The 22826-nt window shown below is 46.7% G+C and overlaps 2 protein-coding genes across 12 annotated transcripts in view; both read right to left on the reverse strand.

Moving 5' to 3' along the window:
• hectd1 (HECT domain containing 1) overlaps nucleotides 1-686 on the reverse strand; it is a 28496-nt gene extending 27810 nt beyond the window's left edge. For 6 of the 7 annotated variants that reach the window (XM_082974141.1, XM_014194240.3, XM_014194256.3 and 3 more), the window contains exon 1: nucleotides 413-686. The gene's annotated coding sequence lies outside the window, so the exon portion shown is untranslated. Of the gene's footprint in view, nucleotides 1-282; nucleotides 300-412 lie in introns of those variants that run through there. The other variant, XM_014194226.3, reaches the window with a different exon arrangement.
• A 228-nt stretch (nucleotides 687-914) lies between these two features.
• heatr5a (HEAT repeat containing 5a) overlaps nucleotides 915-22826 on the reverse strand; it is a 34803-nt gene continuing 12891 nt past the window's right edge. For 2 of the 5 annotated variants that reach the window (XM_014194302.3, XM_014194295.3), the window contains exons 6-36: nucleotides 22571-22742; nucleotides 22208-22365; nucleotides 21750-21999; nucleotides 21169-21324; nucleotides 20181-20431; nucleotides 19868-19979; nucleotides 19504-19656; nucleotides 19253-19352; nucleotides 18660-18799; nucleotides 17901-18064; nucleotides 17487-17650; nucleotides 17044-17149; nucleotides 16584-16774; nucleotides 15855-16014; nucleotides 15439-15628; nucleotides 15006-15175; nucleotides 14675-14701; nucleotides 13227-13371; nucleotides 12815-12994; nucleotides 12348-12581; nucleotides 11883-12061; nucleotides 11724-11792; nucleotides 11426-11605; nucleotides 8785-9037; nucleotides 7018-7257; nucleotides 6612-6887; nucleotides 6147-6422; nucleotides 5481-5735; nucleotides 5031-5182; nucleotides 4566-4776; nucleotides 915-4379 (exon numbers count right to left, since the gene is read on the reverse strand). In XM_014194302.3, the coding sequence (XP_014049777.1) occupies nucleotides 4078-4379; nucleotides 4566-4776; nucleotides 5031-5182; nucleotides 5481-5735; nucleotides 6147-6422; nucleotides 6612-6887; nucleotides 7018-7257; nucleotides 8785-9037; nucleotides 11426-11605; nucleotides 11724-11792; nucleotides 11883-12061; nucleotides 12348-12581; nucleotides 12815-12994; nucleotides 13227-13371; nucleotides 14675-14701; nucleotides 15006-15175; nucleotides 15439-15628; nucleotides 15855-16014; nucleotides 16584-16774; nucleotides 17044-17149; nucleotides 17487-17650; nucleotides 17901-18064; nucleotides 18660-18799; nucleotides 19253-19352; nucleotides 19504-19656; nucleotides 19868-19979; nucleotides 20181-20431; nucleotides 21169-21324; nucleotides 21750-21999; nucleotides 22208-22365; nucleotides 22571-22742 (5616 nt within the window). In that variant the 3' untranslated portion in view covers nucleotides 915-4077. The remainder of the gene's footprint in view (nucleotides 4380-4565; nucleotides 4777-5030; nucleotides 5183-5480; nucleotides 5736-6146; nucleotides 6423-6611; nucleotides 6888-7017; nucleotides 7258-8784; nucleotides 9038-11425; nucleotides 11606-11723; nucleotides 11793-11882; nucleotides 12062-12347; nucleotides 12582-12814; nucleotides 12995-13226; nucleotides 13372-14674; nucleotides 14702-15005; nucleotides 15176-15438; nucleotides 15629-15854; nucleotides 16015-16583; nucleotides 16775-17043; nucleotides 17150-17486; nucleotides 17651-17900; nucleotides 18065-18659; nucleotides 18800-19252; nucleotides 19353-19503; nucleotides 19657-19867; nucleotides 19980-20180; nucleotides 20432-21168; nucleotides 21325-21749; nucleotides 22000-22207; nucleotides 22366-22570; nucleotides 22743-22826) is intronic. The other 3 variants (XM_014194318.3, XM_014194325.3, XM_014194311.3) reach the window with 3 other exon arrangements.

Consider the following 22826-nt stretch of genomic DNA (forward strand, 5'->3'; position numbering starts at 1 on the left):
TTGTGTTTTTCTGGTTGATCTCTGCATATCAGTTTTAGCCAACTGGCTACAACAAGCTAATGTTTGTCAGTGTAACTAACGTTATCTAACAGTTAACTCCTAACGCTGTTCAGATTAGCTAACGTTAACTGGGTGTCTCGCTAGCTAGTCTAAAATTAAACAATTACATTACAAGCAGAAAATATTTACTAACTAACATGCATATTTTGAGAATTGGAAAATACTGAATAGCTCAAACCACGGTCGTAATAACAGCTACAATGTTATAATACATGGCCTGACCATGAACACATAATCCGCGAGGCTTCAGTTCCAGGAGAGCCCAAGGCCGCCACAGTTCCGTCAGTAACAACACATAGGAAAAATTGGGTCGCTTGGTTTTACAGCACCAACATATCAGATAATCACTCACCGTCTTTCAGCAGATGACGAGAAGAAAATGACGGTCGATCAAACAAAATAGTATGTAGAGGAACAAGCTAACCTAAGAAAAAAAACTGCTTAATTCCCAGGTATTTTTTACCGAGACATTAAGGTCAAAGTGGACGGTAATGCAATACAGACATCCGAGCGAAATGGAGAGCCGTTGCGGTAACAGTTGGCTCTCCGTCGTATGTATCACGAGGCTACGAAGCGTCCTAGTGTATACTCCATTCACAGTATGGAAGGCGGCGCTTCAATACATCGAAAAGCACAGACCACATTTCCATAATTACATTATGTAAACGATGGACCCCACTGTGGCCCCCCAACATTCTAGGGTAACTATCTAAATTTGGGCATACTCAAATTGGTATCATTCTTGAATATTACAGTCACTCAGAAAAGGCTAAATACATGCATATGGTGTCATACCTCGTGTTATAGACAAATGAAGCAATTATTAAAGGAAATGTAGGCTTTATTCATAACACTGTCATTAGAAAATGTGTTTATTCAACCAATATTTTCATTTGTACAGTTTACAAAATAAAATGACAGGTTACATTACATACAGACTAGTATTTTATAGTATCCTCACAGCTACAGTACGAAACTGCCAAACAGCCTGAGCAAAAGCCAAGCTGAAAGCAGGACAATGTCCTCTGTACCAGATTTGTTATTGCAGAAACTCTCATTTGTAGCGTTAACTTTCTGAACCATCATCCCATGATTGACACCCTCATTATCATACTGTCAATTCTCTTTTCGTTGCATTTGATTGATATTGACACTTGCATCCATTTCATAAATACCCATTCTGATCAGTGTCCCTTTAAACCAGAAATGGATTTAACATACATTCTTCCACACTCAGCCATCCAGGATACTTTTGTATGGTAACTTAACATGAACATTGATTAAAAACAAAGAGGATTATGATAGTAATGATAAAGTAATGCTGCTAACTGACCACTTGCTAACTGGATCCCTATGCAGCCCTTTTTAATGTACTCAGTGACCATAATACAGTACTAAGATTATGACCATTATAATGTTAACTTCATAACGTTTTGATTGCTAGCTGGACATGTAGCTACATCATCAAACAGTATGTTAAGTGCAATGCCATTTCAAGAACATCAGTGCAGTGATTTTATTGTTCTGTGGACACACTGCTCTGTAGACAGTTGGTTTAGTCTTTAAAAAAAAAACTTTTCAGTACATGGTAGTTTACATTGCTTTTCCTGTATATTGCCATGGCAATTTAAACCTAAGTTGTGCTGGAGAATAAAGTTACTGGAGCGTTTTGTTTTTCATCAACACTTCCATTATGACAGTAAATGTATATGTATGCTGCATCTCTTTCAGCTTAGATTGCAGAATACATACACACACACACACACACTTTACCTGTCAAAAGTTTTCGAACACCTACTCATTCAAGAGTTTTTGTTTTGACTATTTTCTACATTGTAGAATAATAGTGAAGACATCAAAACTATGAAATAACACATATGGAATCATGTAGTAACCAAAAAAGTGTTAAACAAATCTAAATATATGTTATATTTGAGATTCTTCAAATAGCCACCGTTTGCCTTGATGACAGCTTTGCACACTCTTGGCATTCTCTCAACCAGCTTCATGAGTTAGTCACCTGGAATGCATTTCAATTAAAAGGTGTGCCTTCTTAAAAATGAATTTGTGGAATTTCTTTCCTTCTTAAATGAGTTTGAGCCAATCAGTTATGTTGTGACAAGTTAGGGGTGGTATACAGAAAAAGACCAAGTCCATATTATGGCAAGAACAGCTCAAATAAAAAAAGAGAAACGACAGTCCATCATTTCTTTAAGACATGAAGGTCAGTCATTCCGGAAAATTTCAAGAACTTGAAGTACAGTCGCAAACACCATCAAGCGCTATGATGAAACTGGCTCTCGTGAGGACCACCACAGGAAAGGAAGACACAGAGTTACCTTTGCTGTAGAGGATACGTTCATTAGAGTTACCAGCATCAGAAATGGCAGCCCAAATATATGCTTCACAGAGTTCAAGTAACAGACATCTCAACATCAACTGTTCAGAGGAGACTGTGTGAATCAGGCCTTCATGGTCTAATCGCTGCAAAGAAACCACTACTAAAAGGACACCTATAAGAAGAAGAGACTCACTTGGGCCAAGAAACAAGAGCAATGGCGATTAGACCGGTGGAAATTTGTCCTTTGGTCTGGAGTCCAAAATGGAGATATTTGGTTCCAACTGCCGTGTCTTTGTGAGAAGCGGTGTAGGTGAACGGATGATCTCAGCATGTGTATTTCCCACCGTAAAGCATGGAGGTGGAGGTGTGACGGTGCTTTGCTGGTGACACTGTCAGTGATTTGTTTAGAATTCAAGGCACACTTAACCAGCATGGCAACCACAACATTCTGCAGCGATACGCCATTCCATCTGGTTTGGGTTTAGTGGGACTATCATTTGTTTTTCAACAGGACAATAACCCAACACCCCTCCAGGCTGTGTAAGGGCTATTTGACCAAGAAGGAGAGTGATGGTGCTGCATCAGATAACCTGGCCTCCACAATCACCCGATCTCAATTCAATTGAGATGGTTTGGGATATGTTCGACCGCAGAGTGAAGGAAAAGCAGACAAACAGTGCTCAGCATATGTGGGAACTTAAATACTGTTGGAAAAGCATTCCAGGTGAAGCTGATTGAGAGAATGCCAAGAGTGTGCAAAGCTATCATCAAGTCAAATGGTGGCTATTTTGAAGATAAACAAATCAAAATATATTTTATATTAACACTTTTTTGGTTACTACCTGATTCCATATGTGTTAATTCATAGTTTTGATGTCTAAACTATTATTCTACAATGTAGAAAATAGTAAAAATAAAGAAAAACCCTTGAATGAGTAGGTGTTCCTTAAACTTTTGACCGGTAGTGTGTATGTGTCTGTGTGTGTGTGTGTATACATACATACTGCCTCTCTACTTAGTATGATGACAGCCATTCAAATGATATGTAATCTAACACAAAACTAATAATGTAGACATCCAAGCATGTGGATGCCATGCAACGTTTAGATGTGAATACAAATTATATGGTTAGAAGTGAACTAATGTTTCCCTCACTGATTGAACAGGGGTGTATTCACACAGAAGAAAATGGGCCGAAACGTGGAGGGACATACCTGAATTTGTCCTTAAGAAACACTTGTTTTTGTTTTCTGTTGCAAAATGTTTTGCTACACTTTGCACTAATGAATACACCCCAGATGGGCTACGACTCCAACCCCAGACCTTTGCTGTCTGTAGACCTACCAGCAGCATTTGAGCTCCCTGGTTAGGAATCTGCGTCCAATGATAACATTGTCTTTACTCTGTTGTCATTCCCTCATAGAGGTTAAACAGTTAAAATGAACACCTATTGTACCATGAAATTAAACTTAAAGTCCAAAACTTAATTTTGACTGCCTGCCAAACTAAAATGATGAAATACTGCACTGTCCTGTCCTTGATCTGTGCCTGGCTTTAGTGATTATTACAATCCTAATGCGGTAACTATGCTACTATGATAACGACACTATAATATAACGTGTGGCTGTTTCTTGTCCGCTCACGATAACTAAGCATTCATTTCAGTATATAAAGGCTCACAGAAAATTGGTCTTGAGTTGAATGCTGGGCGAGGTCTTGCTGGGTACTTGAAGTTGTGTGGTCTTGGCGTTGACACTCTCCTGGTTGCCCTTTACAGCAGCCTCCACCCTGGCTTTCATGTAGGGCGAAGAGGCCATGAGGGCCTTGAAGACGGACGAGTGCTGGGGGCCGATGCGCATCAGGTCCTGCAGGGCTGACTCATGCAGGGTGCGGGCGGGCGCGGGGGCAGAGGACAGGGCATTCTCATCCAGTAGAAAGGAGATGAGGATGGGAAGGAGAATGGCCACCAGCTGGGGACCTGGAGGTCAAAAGGTCAAAACACAACCCGAATAAGACCTCATCATGGGACAGAGACAGAAAAATTGGAAAGGAAAATAACCCAATCCAAATTTTATACTCATGATCTATCTAGAAAAAGACGAATAATCTTTACCACTCGAATGACCACAGCAGTCAAAAGTCTGAGATAACCTAGCCTACTCACGGTGCGTCTCGTCGGCAGCGAACACCAGAGCCTCTAGGGCCCTGACTCCATCTTGGATGGCCTGGAGCTCTTTGGAGCTCTGGGGCCTCCTCCTCTCCACCCCCTGCAGGTGTCCCACCACACAGCTCCCCAGGCCCTGGATGAAGGGCACCGCCACCCCTGTCTTGCTCTGGAACACTGACATCAGCAACTGGTAACTCCTGCTGAGCACCTGAGGAAGCGTAAAGAAGGTGTAGAATCAGCTGTGGATACACACTTTAAATATGCTAATTATTGGGAAGAACCTCTTTGCATTAAATGCTTGAAGAGAATGTAATACTGAGGAACTTTAAACAGTAACTTGAAAAGTTGAATATTTAAAATACTTTTAGTCATCATAAAGACAGTGTGTCACCAAGGAGTCCTATAAAAGGTGTTATTTTCCTCAGTTTTGTATTTTGTTGGAACTACTTAGTGCTGACTTACCACAGGGTCCTTAGACTCCAGGCTGGCCTTAAACTTGTCTATGCAGCGTGTCTGCAATGGCTGGGCTGTGGTGACCTCAGGACTGGCAGTCAGCAGGAAGATGGTGAGAGCTGTCAACAGACTGACCTCATCCACCGCAGGGTTGGGCTTATCTGTAAACAGAGACCAGAACACAAAGCGAATCATACATCCAGCTGGAATCTTATTTAACTTCTAATTTAATTATGTATTCTAAACCACATTTTGATTTCTAAACCCAAGGCTAAACTTGGAAAGCAAATGAAGAACTTAAAATCGGATTGCGTATGTGTAGACTTTCAAACCAAAAGGCCATGACATTTGCTGTAGGCTGGTTTCTGAATGAAGTGGCCTCCCGTGTCTTAACTGACTGTGTGCGTGTGTGTGATTATGTTTTCTATGTGAAGTGCCCTCCAGTCCCTGACGCCGTACCGGAATCCCAGAAGTCCAGCAGGGTGTTGAGAGCACAGCGCAGCAGGTGGGCCCAGGCCCCGCGGCTCTTCTCTGAGCGACTCATAGGGGAGGAGAGCACACATCTCAGGGCCTGCAGGGCTGCAGGCACCACCAGGTCCAGAGCCTCACCACCCCCACTGCTACCCCCAGCTCCACCACCACAAGGATTGTGGACCAACTCCCTCAGCACCCCCATCAACAGGTACATTACTGTAGGCAGAATGGAGACACTACCTATGGGGGGGAGAAGAGAGAGGGTAACTATTAACCACAGCGTCATAGAAAAGACGAGAAGTGAGGAGAATGTTTAATCAGCCTGAGTGATCATCCTTTAAACAAGATCAAGTTGTTTTTAAAAAGGGCTTTAACGCATTCATTTGCAAATGAGTATTCTTCCATTTGTGATCAACTGATCAAATAACAATCAATCAATCACTCTCAATGGCTCAATTAACGATTAATCATGATATTGACCTACTCTGTGCTGTTGGCAGTTAGCAACAGTGCTGGGGTAAATTCTATTTTCATTTAGGACGTTAACTGAAATTCCAATTCCCTTCATTGGGATTGAAATTGGAATGTCTGTTTACTTCTGGCTTGGTTTAATTGAGCCAAGTCCTGATTATCAGGCCCAGTTTGGCTTACCGTCAGGAGAGCAGATGGCTGGCAGGTCAGACAGGATGGCCAGAGCAGCCGCCACTTGTCTGCAGTCACTGTCACTCAGACTCCAGGCCGAACCTCCCTGGCCCCCGCTGGGGCTGCCGGCCAGCTTGGGGCTGAGCTGGGGCAGTTTACGCACCAGCACACACAGGCACAGCTGCAGGGCCCCGAACACTAGAGACCTGCCTGGAACCAGGCCACCAGTGTCCCGGCCCTCCCCAAACTCAGGAACCGTCTCCTTCTCCGCTGCCCCGTCATCCACTGAGAGAGAGAGTGAGTGAGACACACACGTTTCAAAAAAATACAATGTCCTACCTTGCAGTGCTAAAGTTGGTAACACCCTCGTCAACAACTGAGAAGGGCCACAGGCAGAGACATAACTTTTAGAAATTGCGGTTGCTTCCTTGATCGATCACGCATACAAGGCAAGTGTTCCTGCTCCACACTCACCCTCAGCACTGTGGCGTTTCTCCTTGACGTGCTCCTGGGCAGCACACACCACCTGTCTAACCAGCTCCAGCACGGCCAGCTGCACCCCTGGGGCCTCCCGCGTCACTATCAGCCTGTGAAGCACGCTCAGCAGTTCCACACTCAACACCTGGTCATTGCCGACTTTTGACCGGGGCCAGGAGACCTCTAGCAGGGCCTGCAGGGCCTGGAGGCAGGAGGAGATGTTCTCCATCTGGTCATGGGAGTGAGGAGAGCACAGGAACTCCACACTGATGCCTACAGACAGGGATAACACGACGCATCAAAAACATAGCCGCTCGTCAATTTCTCCAACTACAAAGACTATCTGCTTCAAAAGCTCAAATTGATAGAAAAGTGCCCTTGTGTCAGGTCCATCACTTCTCACCCAGGATGAGGTGGAGTCGGTCAGAGCTGATGTCCTCAGGGGACTTGACGGAGGCCAGGGAGGTGGACTGGCCCATGGAGGTGGGGGTGACGGGTCGGGACAGGTTGGCAGGGCCATCGTCCACCATGATGAAACCAGTGCTGTTTAGCCACAGGGCCGTGGCATGGAGGATGGGAGCCCAGGAGCTGCAGTAGTGGGGTCTGGCCTGCTCCGCTGTCTCTGCTGTGTAGAACGTCCCTCCTGATGCTCGCGCACGCACACACACACACACACACACACACACACACACACACACACACACACACACACACACACACACACACACACACACACACACACACACACACACACACGTTAGATCAATGCAATTTCCCATCAACGATACATATGTTAACTTCATTGCACACATAAATTAATAAACCACAGCATTAGTGATGTGCCGTTTGCGAATTATTCATTATTTTTTAATTTGACCTGTTGGCCGCAATGCATTCTACAGCAGGATTAATACGCGCTCTTCCGGTGACGTGCTCCGATCAACAGTCTGTCTGTATCGGTCATATATGCGCTCGAGGTCTTCACGGATCCACCTGGACCCGAATACCCGAGATGGTCCGGATCCAGAATTCTAAATAAAAATGTCCACGGGTCTGGGTTGGATCTGATATGATTGTCACGAGTATGTGTAATTTTAACTGACTTGTCCGGAAGGATCCATATAGATCCGAACGCGACTGCTGCATTAGAGAGAAATTGTATAATTTATGCTTTTGCTTTTGACGAGAGTGGCGCGTGTAGCTTGTTCTTGATGTTGGCCAATCATAAGTCATCAAAGTGGTAATAGGCTACTGTCACACACAGCGGCACCTCTCTTTCCCTCCTCTCCCTCACGCTTTATCAGCTCCGGTTAATAAAGTCTCTTAAAAATGGACTTTTCTGCTGCTTCCCTGGATCCGACCAGGTCTATACAGAACGGGTCTAACATATATTTTAAAAAATGAATACATATTGGGTCCGGATGGGAAAGCCCCAGGTCCATTTCAGAACAGGTCCGAAGGCCCGCAGGCAAAATAGATCCAGCTGCAGGCAGCATAGAGAATAAAAAGTGTGTAGAACGGATAATAGATTGCGTGGCGCAAGAATGAATGCAATTGATTATTGAATGTTATGGACACAGCTTTGTAGAACCAAAACAGACACAGCCTCTGCTCAACAAACTCCAACACCAATCGTTTGGGGGGCTGCAGTATGCAAACAATATTGTGCTTATCACCCTCACTGCAGTCAAGTAATTTATTCCACCAAGAGTCGCACACAATCCAGCCTGGTTGCGACCACAACTAGACCTAGTTTCAAATGCCAAGACAATCTTATTTGTATGCCTAGCAATCAACAAATGTACATTGTTTAAAGCATGCTTTTACAAGTCTCAGTCACAAATGACAGCTCCAATAAGCCCCTTATTGTGAACGACATGTGAACGAGAGGCTTTGTAGAATCATGACTCGAGTTTTCAGTTCATCGTTCACCGGTAGGGGGTCCTGCGTGCTCTGAGCATGACTGAATCAAATGAACGAAATGAGTCGAAAAAGAGTCGTTCTTTTGACTGAACGAGTAGAAAAGATCCGAATCAGTAAAAAGAGCCAAACTTCCCATAACTACAGAGCATCTGCCTACAGGATCTACCCTCTTCCCAGTGTGTAACACATACAACCCCACCAGATCTAGAACACCACCTGTAGCCTGCAGTCCTTATGGTGTCCTCACCTGTAGCGGGTAGCTGTGCTGAGTAGTCCTGGGGGAGGGTGAGGAGAACGTAGTCCTGTAGGGCAGCCAGCCACAGACGGCTCAGCGTAGCCAGGTCAGTCTGGACCAGCGTCAGCAGCCCTGGCCCTCCAACCCCCCCACAGTCCTCCTCTAGCAAGGGAGAACCAGCCTGCTCACCCTGCCTCCCTGGGCCTGGCCCTGAGATGGGGCTCTCCCTTGGTCTACTGCTGCTCTGCACCGCCACAATGTACACCTGGGAGAGGAGACAAACACAGTGTTAATGTTATTAGATGTGCAGTATAGATATAGCCAGACAACCAAACAGCACAGTCCAATCAGCACAGTCCACTATAATAGACAATTTCAATAAGCATTTCTCTACGGCTGGCCATACTTTCCACCTGGCTACCCCTACCCCGGTCAACTGCCCGGCACCCTCCACAGCAACCCGCAAAAGCCCCCACCATTTCTCCTTCACCCAAATCCAGATAGCTGATGTTCTGAAAGAGCTGCAAAATCTGGACCCCTACAAATCAGCTGGGCTAGACAATCTGGACCCTCTCTTTCTAAAATTATCTGCCGAAATTGTTGCAACCCCTATTACTAGCCTGTTCAACCTCTCTTACGTATCGTCTGAGATTCCCAAAGATTGGAAAGCTGCCGCGATCATCTCCCTCTTCAAAGGGGGTGACACTCTAGACCCAAACTGCTACAGACCTATATCTATCCTACCCTGTCTTTCTAAGGTCTTCGAAAGCCAAGTTAACAAACAGATTACCGACCATTTCGAATCCCACCGTACCTTCTCCACTATGCAATCTGGTTTTAGAGCTGGTCATGGGTGCACCTCAGCCACGCTCAAGGTCCTAAACGACATTATAACCGCCATCTTCATCGACCTGGCCAAGGCTTTCGACTCTGTCAATCACCACATTCTTATCGGCAGACTCAACAGCCTTGGTTCCTCAAATGACTGCCTCGCCTGGTTCACCAACTACTTCTCTGATAGAGTTCAATGTATCAAATCGGAGGGCCTGTTGTCCGGACCTCTGGCAGTCTCTATGGGGGTGCCACAGGGTTCAATTCTCGGGCCAACTCTCTTCTCTGTATACATCAATGATGTCACTCTTGCTGCTGGTCATTCTCTGATCCACCTCTACGCAGACGACACCATTCTGTACACTTCCGGCCCTTCTTTGGACACTGTGTTAACTAACCTCCAGACGAGCTTCAATGCCATACAACTCTCCTTCCGTGGCCTCCAACTGCTCTTAATTGCAAGTAAAACGAAATGCATGCTATTCAATCGATCACTGCCCGCACCTGCCCAGCCGTCCAGCATCACCACTCTGGATGGCTCTGACTTAGAATTTGTGGACAACTACAAATACCTAGGTGTCTGGTTAGACCGTAAACTCTCCTTCCAGACTCACATTAAACATCTCCAATCCAAAATTAAATCTAGAATCGGCTTCCTATATCGCAACAAACCATCCTTTACTCATGCTGCCAAAAATACCCTCGTAAAACTGACCATCCTACCGATCCTCGACTTCGGTAGGATAGCCTCCAACACCCTACTCAACAAATTGGATGCAGTCTATCACAGTGCCATCCGTTTTGTCACCAAGGCCCCATACACTACCCACCACTGCGACCTGTACGCTCTCGTTGGTTGGCCCTCGCTTCATACTCGTCGCCAAACCCACTGGCAACAGATTATCTACAAGTCTCTGCTAGGTAAAGCCCCGCCTTATCTCAGCTCACTGGTCACCATAACAGCACCCACTCGTAGAACGCGCTCCAGCAGGTATATCTCACTGGTCACCCCCAAAGCCAATTCTTCCTTTGGCCGCCTTTCCTTCTAGTTCTCTGCTGCCAATGACTGGAACGAACTGCAAAAATCACTAAAGCTGGAGACTCATATCTCCCTCACTAGCTTTAAGCACCAGCTGTCAGAGCAGGTCACAGATCACTGCACCTGTACATAGCCCATCTGTAAACAGCCCATCTATATACCTCATCCCCATACTGCATTTATTTATTTAGCTCCTTTGCACCCCAGTATCTCTACTTGCACATTCATCTTCTGCACATCTACCATTCTAGTGTTTAATTGCTATATTTAAATTACTTCGCCACCATGGCCTATTTATTGCCTTAACTCCCTTATCTCACCTCATTTGCACTCACTGTATATAGACTTTTTGTTTTCTTTTTTTCTACTGTATTATTGACTATGTTTTGTTTATTCCATGTGTAACTCTGTGTTGTTGTATGTGTCGAATTGCTATGCTTTATCTTGGCCAGGTCGCAGTTGCAAATGAGAACCTGTTCTCAACTAACCTACCCGGTTAAATAAAGGTGAAATAAATAAATAAATATATTAAAAGAAGTCAGGATTAACAAACTGTCTGTAGTAAAGTGTCTGTATGTGTCATGTGTCTGGGATGAATTGTCAACTCTGTTGCACATAGACACAGTGGAGGATATAGAAAGTGCCAAAGAAACAGCACGGGAATAATCCTGTACTGTAATGACAGTGACATCAACCAGGAGTTTAACTAGTAGAGGATGTGGCTTGTAATGCAAGTGTTGATGAATGACAGGCTGGGACTGGGATCAGCCAGCAATGACTTACCTCCGCCCAGGCCTTGAGCACAGCCAGTGTCTCCATGGTGGATGTTCCCTCGTTGTAGAGCTGACTGGGCACCTCCTTCCCTGCCTGGACCTTGACCAGCGAAGAGGCCAGGAGCTGATGCACCCTCCTCAGATCCCTCAGATCACTGACCACCCCACTGGCGATCCACGCACTGCACACCTGTCAGGCAGCACAGTGGAAAGACTATGTATTCAGTGATAGCTCAAATCAGAGGACCATATTCAATCATTATTTGTTAAAAGTACAAAATAAAGTACAGAGCACTAGATGGCCACACCTGGCAGGCTTTGGCTGTCACATCAGGAGGTGCGTCTGCAGTAAAGGCTGGTCTCAGAGCAGCTCCAACCTAAGCATTAAAAAGAGAGAGGAGTCTTTGAATAAGCCTAGAACGCTCATTCCCCCCTCCGTGGTAGTAGAAGACATGACAGAGACTCACGTTAGCCTGATACTGCTCCAGGATGACGTGGCCAGGGAACTCCGGCTCTGGGATGGCAGCGAACTTGCGGATGATGACCAGTAGAGTTTGTAGGCCAGAGAGCCTCAGCTTGTCACTGTGGTCAGTGGCGGCCATGAAGGCCATGCGGATCAGGTCAGCCAGGTGAAGGACCAGGAAGTCTGGCAGGGAAGAGAGGGTAGGATATATGACGGGTGAACAGACGTTCAATAACACATGGAAATGGCATCTAGATGCTCCACAAGATGCCTTTCGGATAAAACGTATGATTAAACAATGCATTGTTTTAGTTAGGAAAAGTAGCAGGTGGAAAAGGACTGAAATTCCATCTGACAGAGTTTTAATTTGCTAAGCTTTCAGTCTATAATGACCTTTGTCGGAGCAGGGACACTATTGAAAACAGCTCATACAGTAGAAGTGAAGTTCCCACAAAATGGCTTCCCTCACCGGTGGACTCATGCAGGCGGTGCTCCTGGGCCAGGGCCATGTCGAAGTGGGCAGGGTGTCCGTGGCTCTCACACTGGGAGATGATGCGACACACGCACTCCACAGCGAAGACTCGCGTGGACCAGCGCAGGTTGGTGAAGGGCCCGCTGGACTCTGACTTGGCGTGGAAGACTGACGCGTCGTCGTCCCTCTCTCCATCCTCCTCCTGGTTGGTCTCTACCGGGGCTGTGGATTCTGACACAACAAACCACAGAGACAGCTGGTGTGAAGTAGTATAGCCATCAACTTAAACTACATCCATGCGATAGATTGCATCAGTAAGGAGAATATTTGGTGTCAAATAAAGTCCTTTTGACATCGGCCTTGTTGGGTAGAACACGACACCCAGTAACAGAAAGAGAAGGATCGCACTCTTGAAATTGAAGTTAAAAAAGGAAAACGTCTCTTCCATTTGACATCACACCCACCTGCAGAGGCAGACAGGACGTCTTTGCAGAGTTTGAGCCAGTGGGCCAGTTTCCCCGTGGCGATGGAACTCATCATATGGACCAGGGTCTCCTGGATGTCCTGACAGAGACGGGGGTCTGACTCCCGGTCCAGCAGGCTGAACAGAGCCCCCTCCAGGCCCACCTCCTTAATGGTCACATCTGTGGAGGAGAGGACACACTGGTCACAATGGGGCTTCTCTACAGCGTATTATTAAGCTACTTAATGTATGTTCATTATTCAAAGCCCATTTGCACCCGCTGAGCATTACAAGAAAATTACAGATTTGCTGGTGAAGGTAAGTGACCAGACACATCTCGGCTTGTATCTCAGTGTGTGTGTGTGTTTGTGTCTCAAAGTGTGTCTCTCAAAGTGTGTGTGTTTTTGTCTCGCCAAGATGTGTGTTGTCCCTGCGCGGCAGCTCCTTGACGAGGGCCACAGCATGCTCAGACACCTCCAGGGCTTCCTTCTGGGCCAGCTGTCTGAGACAGGCCACCACAGCACGACGCAGAGACAGGTACGAGCTGCACAGGTTCACCTACACACACACCAAGCACATACGCACACGCAGAGACACACACACACACACACTTAAGCAACTCAGCATATGAGGACTACATAGAGGTACTAAACACAGGTAGAGAGGGTGACCAATCTGTCTGTTTTAAAGTCAAAGTAGTACATCCCATAATCAAGAAGTGATTAGCACTTTGGTTGAAATATAACTGAATTAATAAACAGGACAGAAGTGAACTGAGAGTAAGATCTCATTACAGGGCCCAGTCGATCCATGTTAACAGTGTGACTACTTTGTTCAAAACCCCAGTAGAAACACTATCATAGATAAGTGGTGGCCCAATTCATTTTCAGCTAAACATCATGCTGGAACGGATACAAATAATTGCTGTGAGGAGCGAGCGAAACCCAAAAAAATATTTCAGCTAAAAGCAATTATTTTCACAGTTTGTGTGTCAACAACTGAATCCAAAATCATTTGGCCTGCTAACTGGAAAATCATATCAAACCAGGGGGGAACAGAAAATAGAACAGAGTGTGAGTTCCAACACAGACGACAGACGACAAACAACGAGCAATAGAAGTGTTATGAGCTCTCTGGGAGAGGAGACTATTGACCAGTCAGTCCTCCCTGGTACCATGATGCTGTTAATCACCCTGTCATATCAAACAAACAGAAGCCTTTTCAGAGGATTCGCCTGGTCCCAGATCTATCTGTTCCGTCTTGCCAACTCCTATGGTCACGGTCACGCCTGAGTTGGCAAGACAGCACAAACCGATCTGGGACCAGGCTAGAGGAGTGTGGGAAATCAGAGGAACTGTAAAGGATAGTTTTACTTGTGCCAGTGACTACTTTATATTTTACTGATGCTATTTAGACGTGTGTCATCAGTGTCATTTGGTCAAAGGTCATCATTCCTCAGAACTGATAGCAGAACTCACTACTCCGACAAATAGAGCAACGAGCAGCTGGCAGAGGCTCGTGGGCAACTGTTTTTACCCCTTGACCTACACTAGTGATCTGAATAGCCATCCAGTGTGAAGAAAGGAGGATTTTGAGAAAAGAGCCACTGACGCAAAACAAATCCTTGGCACTACCCCTGGAGTAGAGGGCTGTGAGGGAGGGAATCGGCTCATGCTCGCTGTGGATGCCTGATGGGGTTAGTTCAAACTCACAGAAGAGAACAAAAAAATGAAAAGAAAAAGACATCCAAAGTGAAAATCAACAGGGTGACAAAGAAAAACACTGCTAAGAAAGTAGAAGCAGTGCCAATAGCAAATACAACTTGACACCGCAACTCCTGCAGGCAGGGGAAAGGACCTACCAACATAGAATAATCCAACAAGATCCCCTGTATGAGAGAGAATAAACACGGTCACTACAGAGGAAGCCACTAGAGAAACACTCACTGGAACTATAAGGCTTAACAACTTTTAAAACTAAATTGATCACGTCATTTGCCCGACAGACAGAGAGCCGTGTTGGAGTGTGTGTGTGCATGACTGATTGCTGCCTGAGACTAATAGAATCCTTAGCTTAGCATTAGCCAGGAATGACATTAGCTAATTACCGACCTAGGTATGAAACAGATTCTCATTAGCATTAGCTACCTAGAACCTTGGCACAGTTCAGGATTAGCGTGGGCCACTACTCACACAGAGGCTGGGAACCAGGCTCGCCAGGTTGACGTGGCGCGGGGCGAACATGTGCAGCTGCTGCAGACAGGAGATGGCCTGGGCCTCGACTAGACAGTCTGGACTGTCCTGCATCACCGCACAGCCCACCAGGCACGACGTCCGCAGGGCCGACACAGACTGGCCCTCGCCTGGGGCACAAAATGGGTCAGACACTCATACATATACCAGGGTTAGGACACACCTAGTGTGTAGTGCCACTTCTACAGTCTTAAAAAAAAGAAAGAATTGAAAAGGTGAAAGCTGGATATTGAGTGAAATTATGAATTACGTGCAGCAATATTATTAATATTACATTTTGCAAAACAATCCAAGAAATCAAATGTATTTTCTCTGATATCAGATATCTACTTTACAGTGACTCAGTGTGTGACTATGAGGTGAGTAGAGTCACCTTGTAGGTCAGGTCCCAGGGTGGTGAGGAGGGCGTTGAGGCAGCGGCCCAGGCTCTGGTGGACCTCTACGTGGGTAGGGGGGATAGACAGCAGCAGCCTCAGCACCAGGGTGAAGCTAGCCTCCACATGGCCATGGTACAAAGGACCAGCCAGGTCCATCACCATGGACAGAGAGTGCAGCGCCCACCTCTGGTACAGACAAAGAGGAAACAAGAGTCATTGGTTGAGACAACTCTACATGTTGACAACAGAGACTGTTTCCTGTTTCCTTATAGACCTTTTCAATGGCTTTTTAAGCTGTGGAAGTGACGCAAAGGGTCCGTTCATACTTCTGGAACGTTTGTAAACAGCTGTTTTGTGTGTGGCGGTTGAAACAAACTCTGAAGTAAATCTGCTTTGGCAATCATTACTGTACCTGGACTTCGGGGGAGGTGCTGTCCTGGGACAGGGTGAAGAGGATGCCCACACAGGCAGACAAGTGCTGGGGAGAGCTGATGCCCCCTACATAGCGGTACAGGGAACCCAGCGCCAGGGCATGACCCGTACGAGTCACAGCATCCCGGGCTGTCTTCAACCTGGTGGGGGTGAGATGGGATCAAACGTCACAACATTAGCTTAGAACGCACCCTAAAATGGACTCCTAAATGAAGACCATGCAAGACATTGTGCAATATCACCGATCCTGGTTGATCTTTTCAGACTGGTGTCAGTGTGCTAGTACATTTATATTTTACACTTGAGTAATTTAGCAGAAGCTCTTATCCAGAGATCTGACAATTAGCGCATTCCTATTAAGATCCACTGGGGTGGAGCAGAACTGAGACCACCGTGTCCAGCAGGGCTGAGAGGGAGGAATACCACAGAAGAAGAGAAGTTAAAATGTGTCAAAACTATACTCTCAGACAACCACATCACAGCACCATGAGATTTATTTAAGATACTCCTTGAAGAGGTAGGATTTCAGATATTTTCAGGAAAATGGGCAGGGACTTTGTGGTCCTAACCTTGAGGGGGCAAACTGCTTCCACCATTGGGGTGCCAGGACAGAGAAGAGCTTTGACTGGGCTGAGCGGGAGCTGACCCCCCCCATGCCAAGAGGTATGTAGCCTACAGTGCGGTATGGGATTGGGGGTTGACCACTCACTTGTCGAAGCTGACCAGGGTCATGGAGACGGTGAATGCAGGGTCGTTGACCACCTGCACCAGGCGAGACAGGCCCTCAGCAGCCATGCAGCGCAGCAGGGGGTTAGAGCTCTCCAGAGCCCCCACCAACAGACCCAGGGCTGGCTTCCGAACCTCTTCTGGACCCAAACCTACCCGACTGGAGCCTAGGTGCTGAACACAGAGAAAGGAGGGAGGGGTTAACTACTGTAGGGACATCCACAAATTGTAATAGCGTAGTTTATCATTAAAAAGGAAATTGCACATTGACATTGCAATTGTTGCATCACTGATGAAATTGTGTGAAAAAAAATGGCATTATCATTCACCTATAGACAATGTCTGTAGACAAAAAACAAAACATTCTATGATATAGGCTGGTAATCCAAAGGCAAGGCTACCGGGGTTACCAATATGTCAGAGTTCAGGATCTGAGTGTATACCTTTAGGACACTGCAAAGGGCGGCAGTCACATGAGTCTGGACAGTCTGCTGACGAACACCCTTCAACTGCTTCAGAGACTCTGTGAACTGTTCCAGAATCTGGGTCCTGCAACAAGGGGAGACAGGCGATGAAGCACATACAGACACATAGTAAGAACCTTGGGCGGTTGGCATGTCTGTGTCAAAGTAGAGTGGGCGTACAACTTTTACTATACTGTACTTGTGAGTACCAGAAGTCCTCACAAGAATAGTAAACCAACTAAAATTGACAAGTGAGGACATTTTGCCAGTCCTCACTTGTTAGGTTTAGGGTTAGAATTAGGAGTTAAGGTTAGGATTAGGATTCGGGAAAATAGGATTTTGAATGGGAATCAATTGTTGGTCCGTTAAAAGTCCTCACAAGTAGAGAAAGACATAGTGAGTGAGTGTGTGTAAGTGTGTACCTCAATGGGACGATGATGTGGGGAAAGATGACTCCAAAGAGCTGTATGGCAGCGGTGGTGAGGGCAGCAGGAGGGGGCAGGGGGGCGGGAACATCCTGGCATTTCACACAGATGGTGAAGGGGTCGTACTCCAGGGTCCCTCCTCCAACACTGCTCCCCTGTAACTGCAACAGACACAACAAGGTCACACACCTGGGTCTCCACACACACACACACACACACTTCTCTCTGCGCAAACAGAGAGCACTACGTTTGAACGGCTGCATCTCAATCCTAAAGGTTTGTTTGCCTCCTTCACAGATGCATACAATCTCTACGGCTTCACAGCACCAAGTGATTGAGTGTGACAGAGAGCCAATAGATTAGTTCTATTTGTAATGATATGGTGACAACTCCCTTTGGCCTCTGACAGACCTGTTCTTCTATGTAGTGCTGGTCCATGTCCTGCAGTGCGGGGCCCAGTAGTGCCAGGTCATCACTGTGACAGAGGGGTGGTAGTAACGTCAGCTCTGAACACACCACGTTCTCTGGCCCAGTCAGGTCTGTCACCAGCTGCTTCAGCACGATGCCAAAGCTCTCTGTGTGGATGGATGGGAGACATCAGGGTAACATATCTGGGGTTAGCCATCAATACCACAGCCTTAATGTCAACATCAAGAGCACAATGCCAATTTATATAGACAAGAATGTTGTCAAACTGTGTGTGGAAGGGGGAACAGAAGAGCCAGTCTGGGGTTAAGATAAGGGATTTTATATCAAATCAATTAACCTCAAACAGGTTAAGACCTTACTGTGAAATGCTTACAAGCCCTTAACCAACAATGCAGTTCAAGAAATAGACTTCAAAAAAATATTTACTAAATAAACTAAAGTAAAAAATAAAAAGTAACACAATAAAACAACGATAACAAGGCTATAAACAGGGGGTACCGGTACCGGGTCAATGTGCGGGGGTACAGGTTAGTCGAGGTAATTTGTACATGTAGGTAGGGGTAAAGTGACTATGCATAGATAATAAACAACGAGTAGGAGCAGTGTAAAAACAAAGGGGGGTTCAAATAAAGGCCATTATGTTTATTAGGATCTCCTTTAAACCACCAAAGGGATAGTCTTCCAATGTATAAGCTTCTATGACTAGCAGTCACAGATAGTAGCATTGAAAAGAGCTCTCACCTTCGTATGTCTTAGAGGGCAACAGAGCCAGGATCTCATAGACCCTCAGTCTGAAGACTACTGAGGTGTTTTTAATCAGGTTGCCATAGGATTTGATCAGAGTAGGCACCCTGCAACACACAAACACATAGGTTTCAGCCCTTCCCCCCAAAAAAAATCAAGCTTATTAAACAGTCTCAAGTCAAGTATACTCTTGTTGTTTCAGTTTGGTCAGAAATAACACGGTACACAATCCGCACTCAGAAGGAATGAGAGAAGCAGTTTGGCTGACTGTGTCCTTGAACAGTGAGCTGTTATTAAGTGGGGACTTGGCAACGCGCCAGAAATATTCCTGGATATTGATCACCTAACACGGAGGTACTTTTAGCGCTAGTGGTATCCTTCGGGCCAGAACTAAGTGGCCGTCTTCATCAGTGATGATGTTTAAAGTCTCTCTGTACAGGCTCTGGTCAAATATCCATCCACATTAGCATACCACCTCATATGGAAACAAGTATTATGCGCATATTCTTTTTAGTGTACTTAGGTGTACTAATACGGATTGGAACATGGCCTATGACAGAGGTCTGGTGTGAAAACTTGGTGTGACTCACTTGGTGAGCAGAGCCACAGCACAGGCCAGGGGGGTCAGGAGACGACCTATGACATCATCAGTCAGGAGATCTCTGCAGTGAATCACCAGGCTCTTCATGGCTGGGACAAAACAACAACATATCAACATTAGGAGACATCAGATCGACTTAGAGGTGAAAGTTCAAACTTAAACTAACTTACATAAGCATTCAACTGACACAACCCGGCTTGTGTTCAATGAACTGTGAGTATAAAAGAGTGCGCATCTCACCACACAGCGCCCCGGCGCGGCCCTCCAGAGTGACCTGCCAGGTGAAGTGGTCCCCACGGCGGAGCTCCATGTCCAGGTCTCTGATGGAGGGAGGGAAGGCACACCTCCACAGCACCAGCATCCTGGGAAGGTGGTGCTCAACCACCGCTGGACCTACAGACGTTAATCAACCTTCATTCACACAGGCTAATCTCACTGAGATAAGATCCCTATTGCACACAAAGACAGCAGTAGTTGGCAAGGTGTGAGAAAGTCCCAGATCTAAAGATGACTAATTGCTGAATAAAAACACCCGTTATTTTGAATGAGGCCATTTATTTCCATTGGTCCAGCAAACACATCAGCAGAGGGTGGATGGACATACCTAGGGTATTGAGGGAGGAGAGCAGCAGCCAGCCAGCCTGTGTGCGTTGGATGGAGATGCGGCTGTTCTGAGTGGCTGAACGGAGCAGGTCCTCGGCCAGACCCATCACCACCTGGGAACAGAGGGTCACTTATCCTTTAGATACCTGTACCAATACATCAGCTCCCACTGATTTAGTGGAGCATCTGACTGAACTATGGAAGAGCCTTTAAACAGACATAAATCACAAATAGTGTACAAGGCCTCGACTATAAACAGGCCTATGTGTATTCATTGCTAGGTTACCCAGATGAAGCCCAGTCCCAGTCCTTACATTGCCTTTAGTGTGAGGGATGCCCAGGGGGCAGTGCTGCACGGCCCCCAGCAGGGCGGCGATGGCGGAACTGTACCCGGCCACGGCCTCGGGGCAGGACTTGAGGGCGTTGAGTCTCTCTGCACAGCGGTCCAGCAACACGGCCCCCTGGGAAGGCAGGGCCACGGCCACACAGCGTAGACACCAGGCAGCCGCTAACCGTGCTGACACACTGGGGTGGAGCAGAACTGAGATCACCGTGTCCAGCAGGGCTGAGAGGGAGGAATACCACAGAAGAAGAGAAGTTAAAATGTGTCAAAACTATACTCTCAGACAGGCACACACAGTATATTGCGCCTTGAGCATTTGTCTATGTGAGACTTGGTAGGTAATAGAATAATAAAATGTCTGGCTCTGTTCCACTAGTCTATTTTTATCCTGTCATAGAACCTGCATTAAGGCTCCCAAGTGGCGCAGCGGTCTGGTTTGAATCCAGGCTGTATCACATGGGAGTCACACAGAGTGGCGCACAATTGGCCCAGCGTGGTCCAGGTTTGGCCGGGGTAGGCTGTCATTGTAAATAAGAATTTGTTCTTAACTGACTTGCCAAGTTGAAGAAAGGTTAAATACTTTTTTGTTTGTTAAAGATGTAGACTAATGTTGTTTAGCACAGAGTCCTGAGTCAGCACAGCAGTCCAGGCGCTGTGACCTACTCACCTCCACAGTGTCCCTGCCCTCCCTTTCCTCTGTTACGCTCCCTCCCCCCCTCACTGTCACCAACTCTCTCGCTCTCCCCATCTCGTATCACTCTCTCTCCCTCTACTATCTCTGTCACCAACTCATCTTCATAGACCACTGAACACTCCCATGCATTACAGAGACTGCCCACACGGCATAAAAACCACACACAGCTTTTCCATAATACGACCATTTAACGCAGATTCCTCAGGGGACAGAGCTGAAGAGACTAGAGACTGGGAACAAGTGTGTGTGTGTGTTCAGGCCCCACCTGTGCTGGTGTCAGTGAGTAGCGATGCAGCAGTAGAGGCCAGGCCCTGTACCAGGCTACCCAGCTCCAGCAGAGCACACACCAACACATGCTGACTGGCAGCTACGTCTGTGGTGGTGACCCGCGTCTCCACGTTCCCGTCGCACATGGCCGCATCTGGAGGAGGGAAAAGATGACCATGACCACCGAGGAAAAGCACTTCAGGAGTCCCCACTGTCAATCTGAAAGGCTGACGTGCACATAATGACATCGTCGGGCCTGTATGAGATCATCATTCTTCTAACCGCTCAAACAAAATAGGCACTTCATCAGTTCGCCTTTCCTAGATTCCTTGCACCCTCCCCTTATTTCTCCCGTCACATTGGAGGAGAAGATCCGAGGTCCCTGCACTCTGGCCTTCTCGTCCAATGCGTTTGAGAAACAGGGAAGGAGAGGACGTGACAAAAAAATATACAAAATGACAGAAAGATGAATTGGGGAAAAGCCTATGTACCATTCAAGAAGTGACATTTCTGAGAACATCTTTCAGCAATCAACCCTTGTCAATCAATGGGTAATGGTGTATTAAAGCTTCCCCTCACCCACAGCCCTCTTCTGTTTGCCTATGGCCAGGCAGATCTCCTTGGCAGCAGCGATCTGGGCCTTCTCCCCCAGCAGAGAGCCCAGTGTGGCCCTGAGGATGAAGGAGATGCAGCGTCTGCAGCACACGGCGTCTGCAGGAGTCTGGGTGGCCCGTGTGTGGGACACCAGCTCCATGAGCAGGACCAGTAGGGCGGAGAAGTTGGCCTCCAGCCACACGCCGCCCAGACACGACACAAACACCACACACGACTAAACAGAACAAGAACAAACTCAAAATCCAGAGAGAAAACAGTAAGTTGCGCCCAATACATATGAGCACGTGTATAGAGCCAAGACATTTCCTGACCCATGTGACCAGACCAGGAAAATCTACTGGGCCAAGTGTTTCCTAGTCAGGCCACGTGGTCAGAAAAACACTCGTAGCCTAACATGTAGGATGGAGACAGAGAGAGCTGACCTGAGTGATGCCGATGCGGATGTCTTTGCTAACAGAGCTGGTCCCTTTGAGCTTGTCTCCACTGGCCCTGAGGAAGCCAGCCCCACCACGCAGGAATCCCCCAGTCATCAGATCCATTACCTCCTCCAAGGAGCTGCGTCTGGAGCCCTGTCTGTGAGCTGGGAGGAGGCCACGCAGAGGAAGAGAAGGGACAATATTGTTTGATTTTCAATTATATTCTATGTTCTTTAATATAGGTTCTTCGAAATCCCACACTACAATCCCACATAAGTGAGAAACACAGTTAAAAGCAGACAATTTTATCTCAAAACCTCAACAATCGCGATTCTACCAATTCTTGTCATCCATTGTAGCCTACTGTACCAGTGGGTTGTTTGGGCTCTACGGCTGTGGCCAGCAGGGTACCCAGCAGTTTGGAGATGGCCACACGCACATCGTAGTTGGAGCCCTCAAACGCCCTGAAGCAGAGCGTGGCTACGTTCTCCAACTCTGAGGTCCACAGAAACACAGCCTCCCTCTGCAGCTCCAGAAGACACTGCCAGACATCACACAGACATTTAAAAACAAATATGTTACATGCACCGTCTTATCTACAGTTGAAGTCGGAAGTCTACAAACA

Source organism: Salmo salar, chromosome 01, assembly GCF_965601325.2.
Source record: "Salmo salar chromosome 01, fSalSal1, whole genome shotgun sequence".
In the NCBI taxonomy this organism is placed as follows: Eukaryota; Metazoa; Chordata; class Actinopteri; order Salmoniformes; family Salmonidae; genus Salmo; species Salmo salar.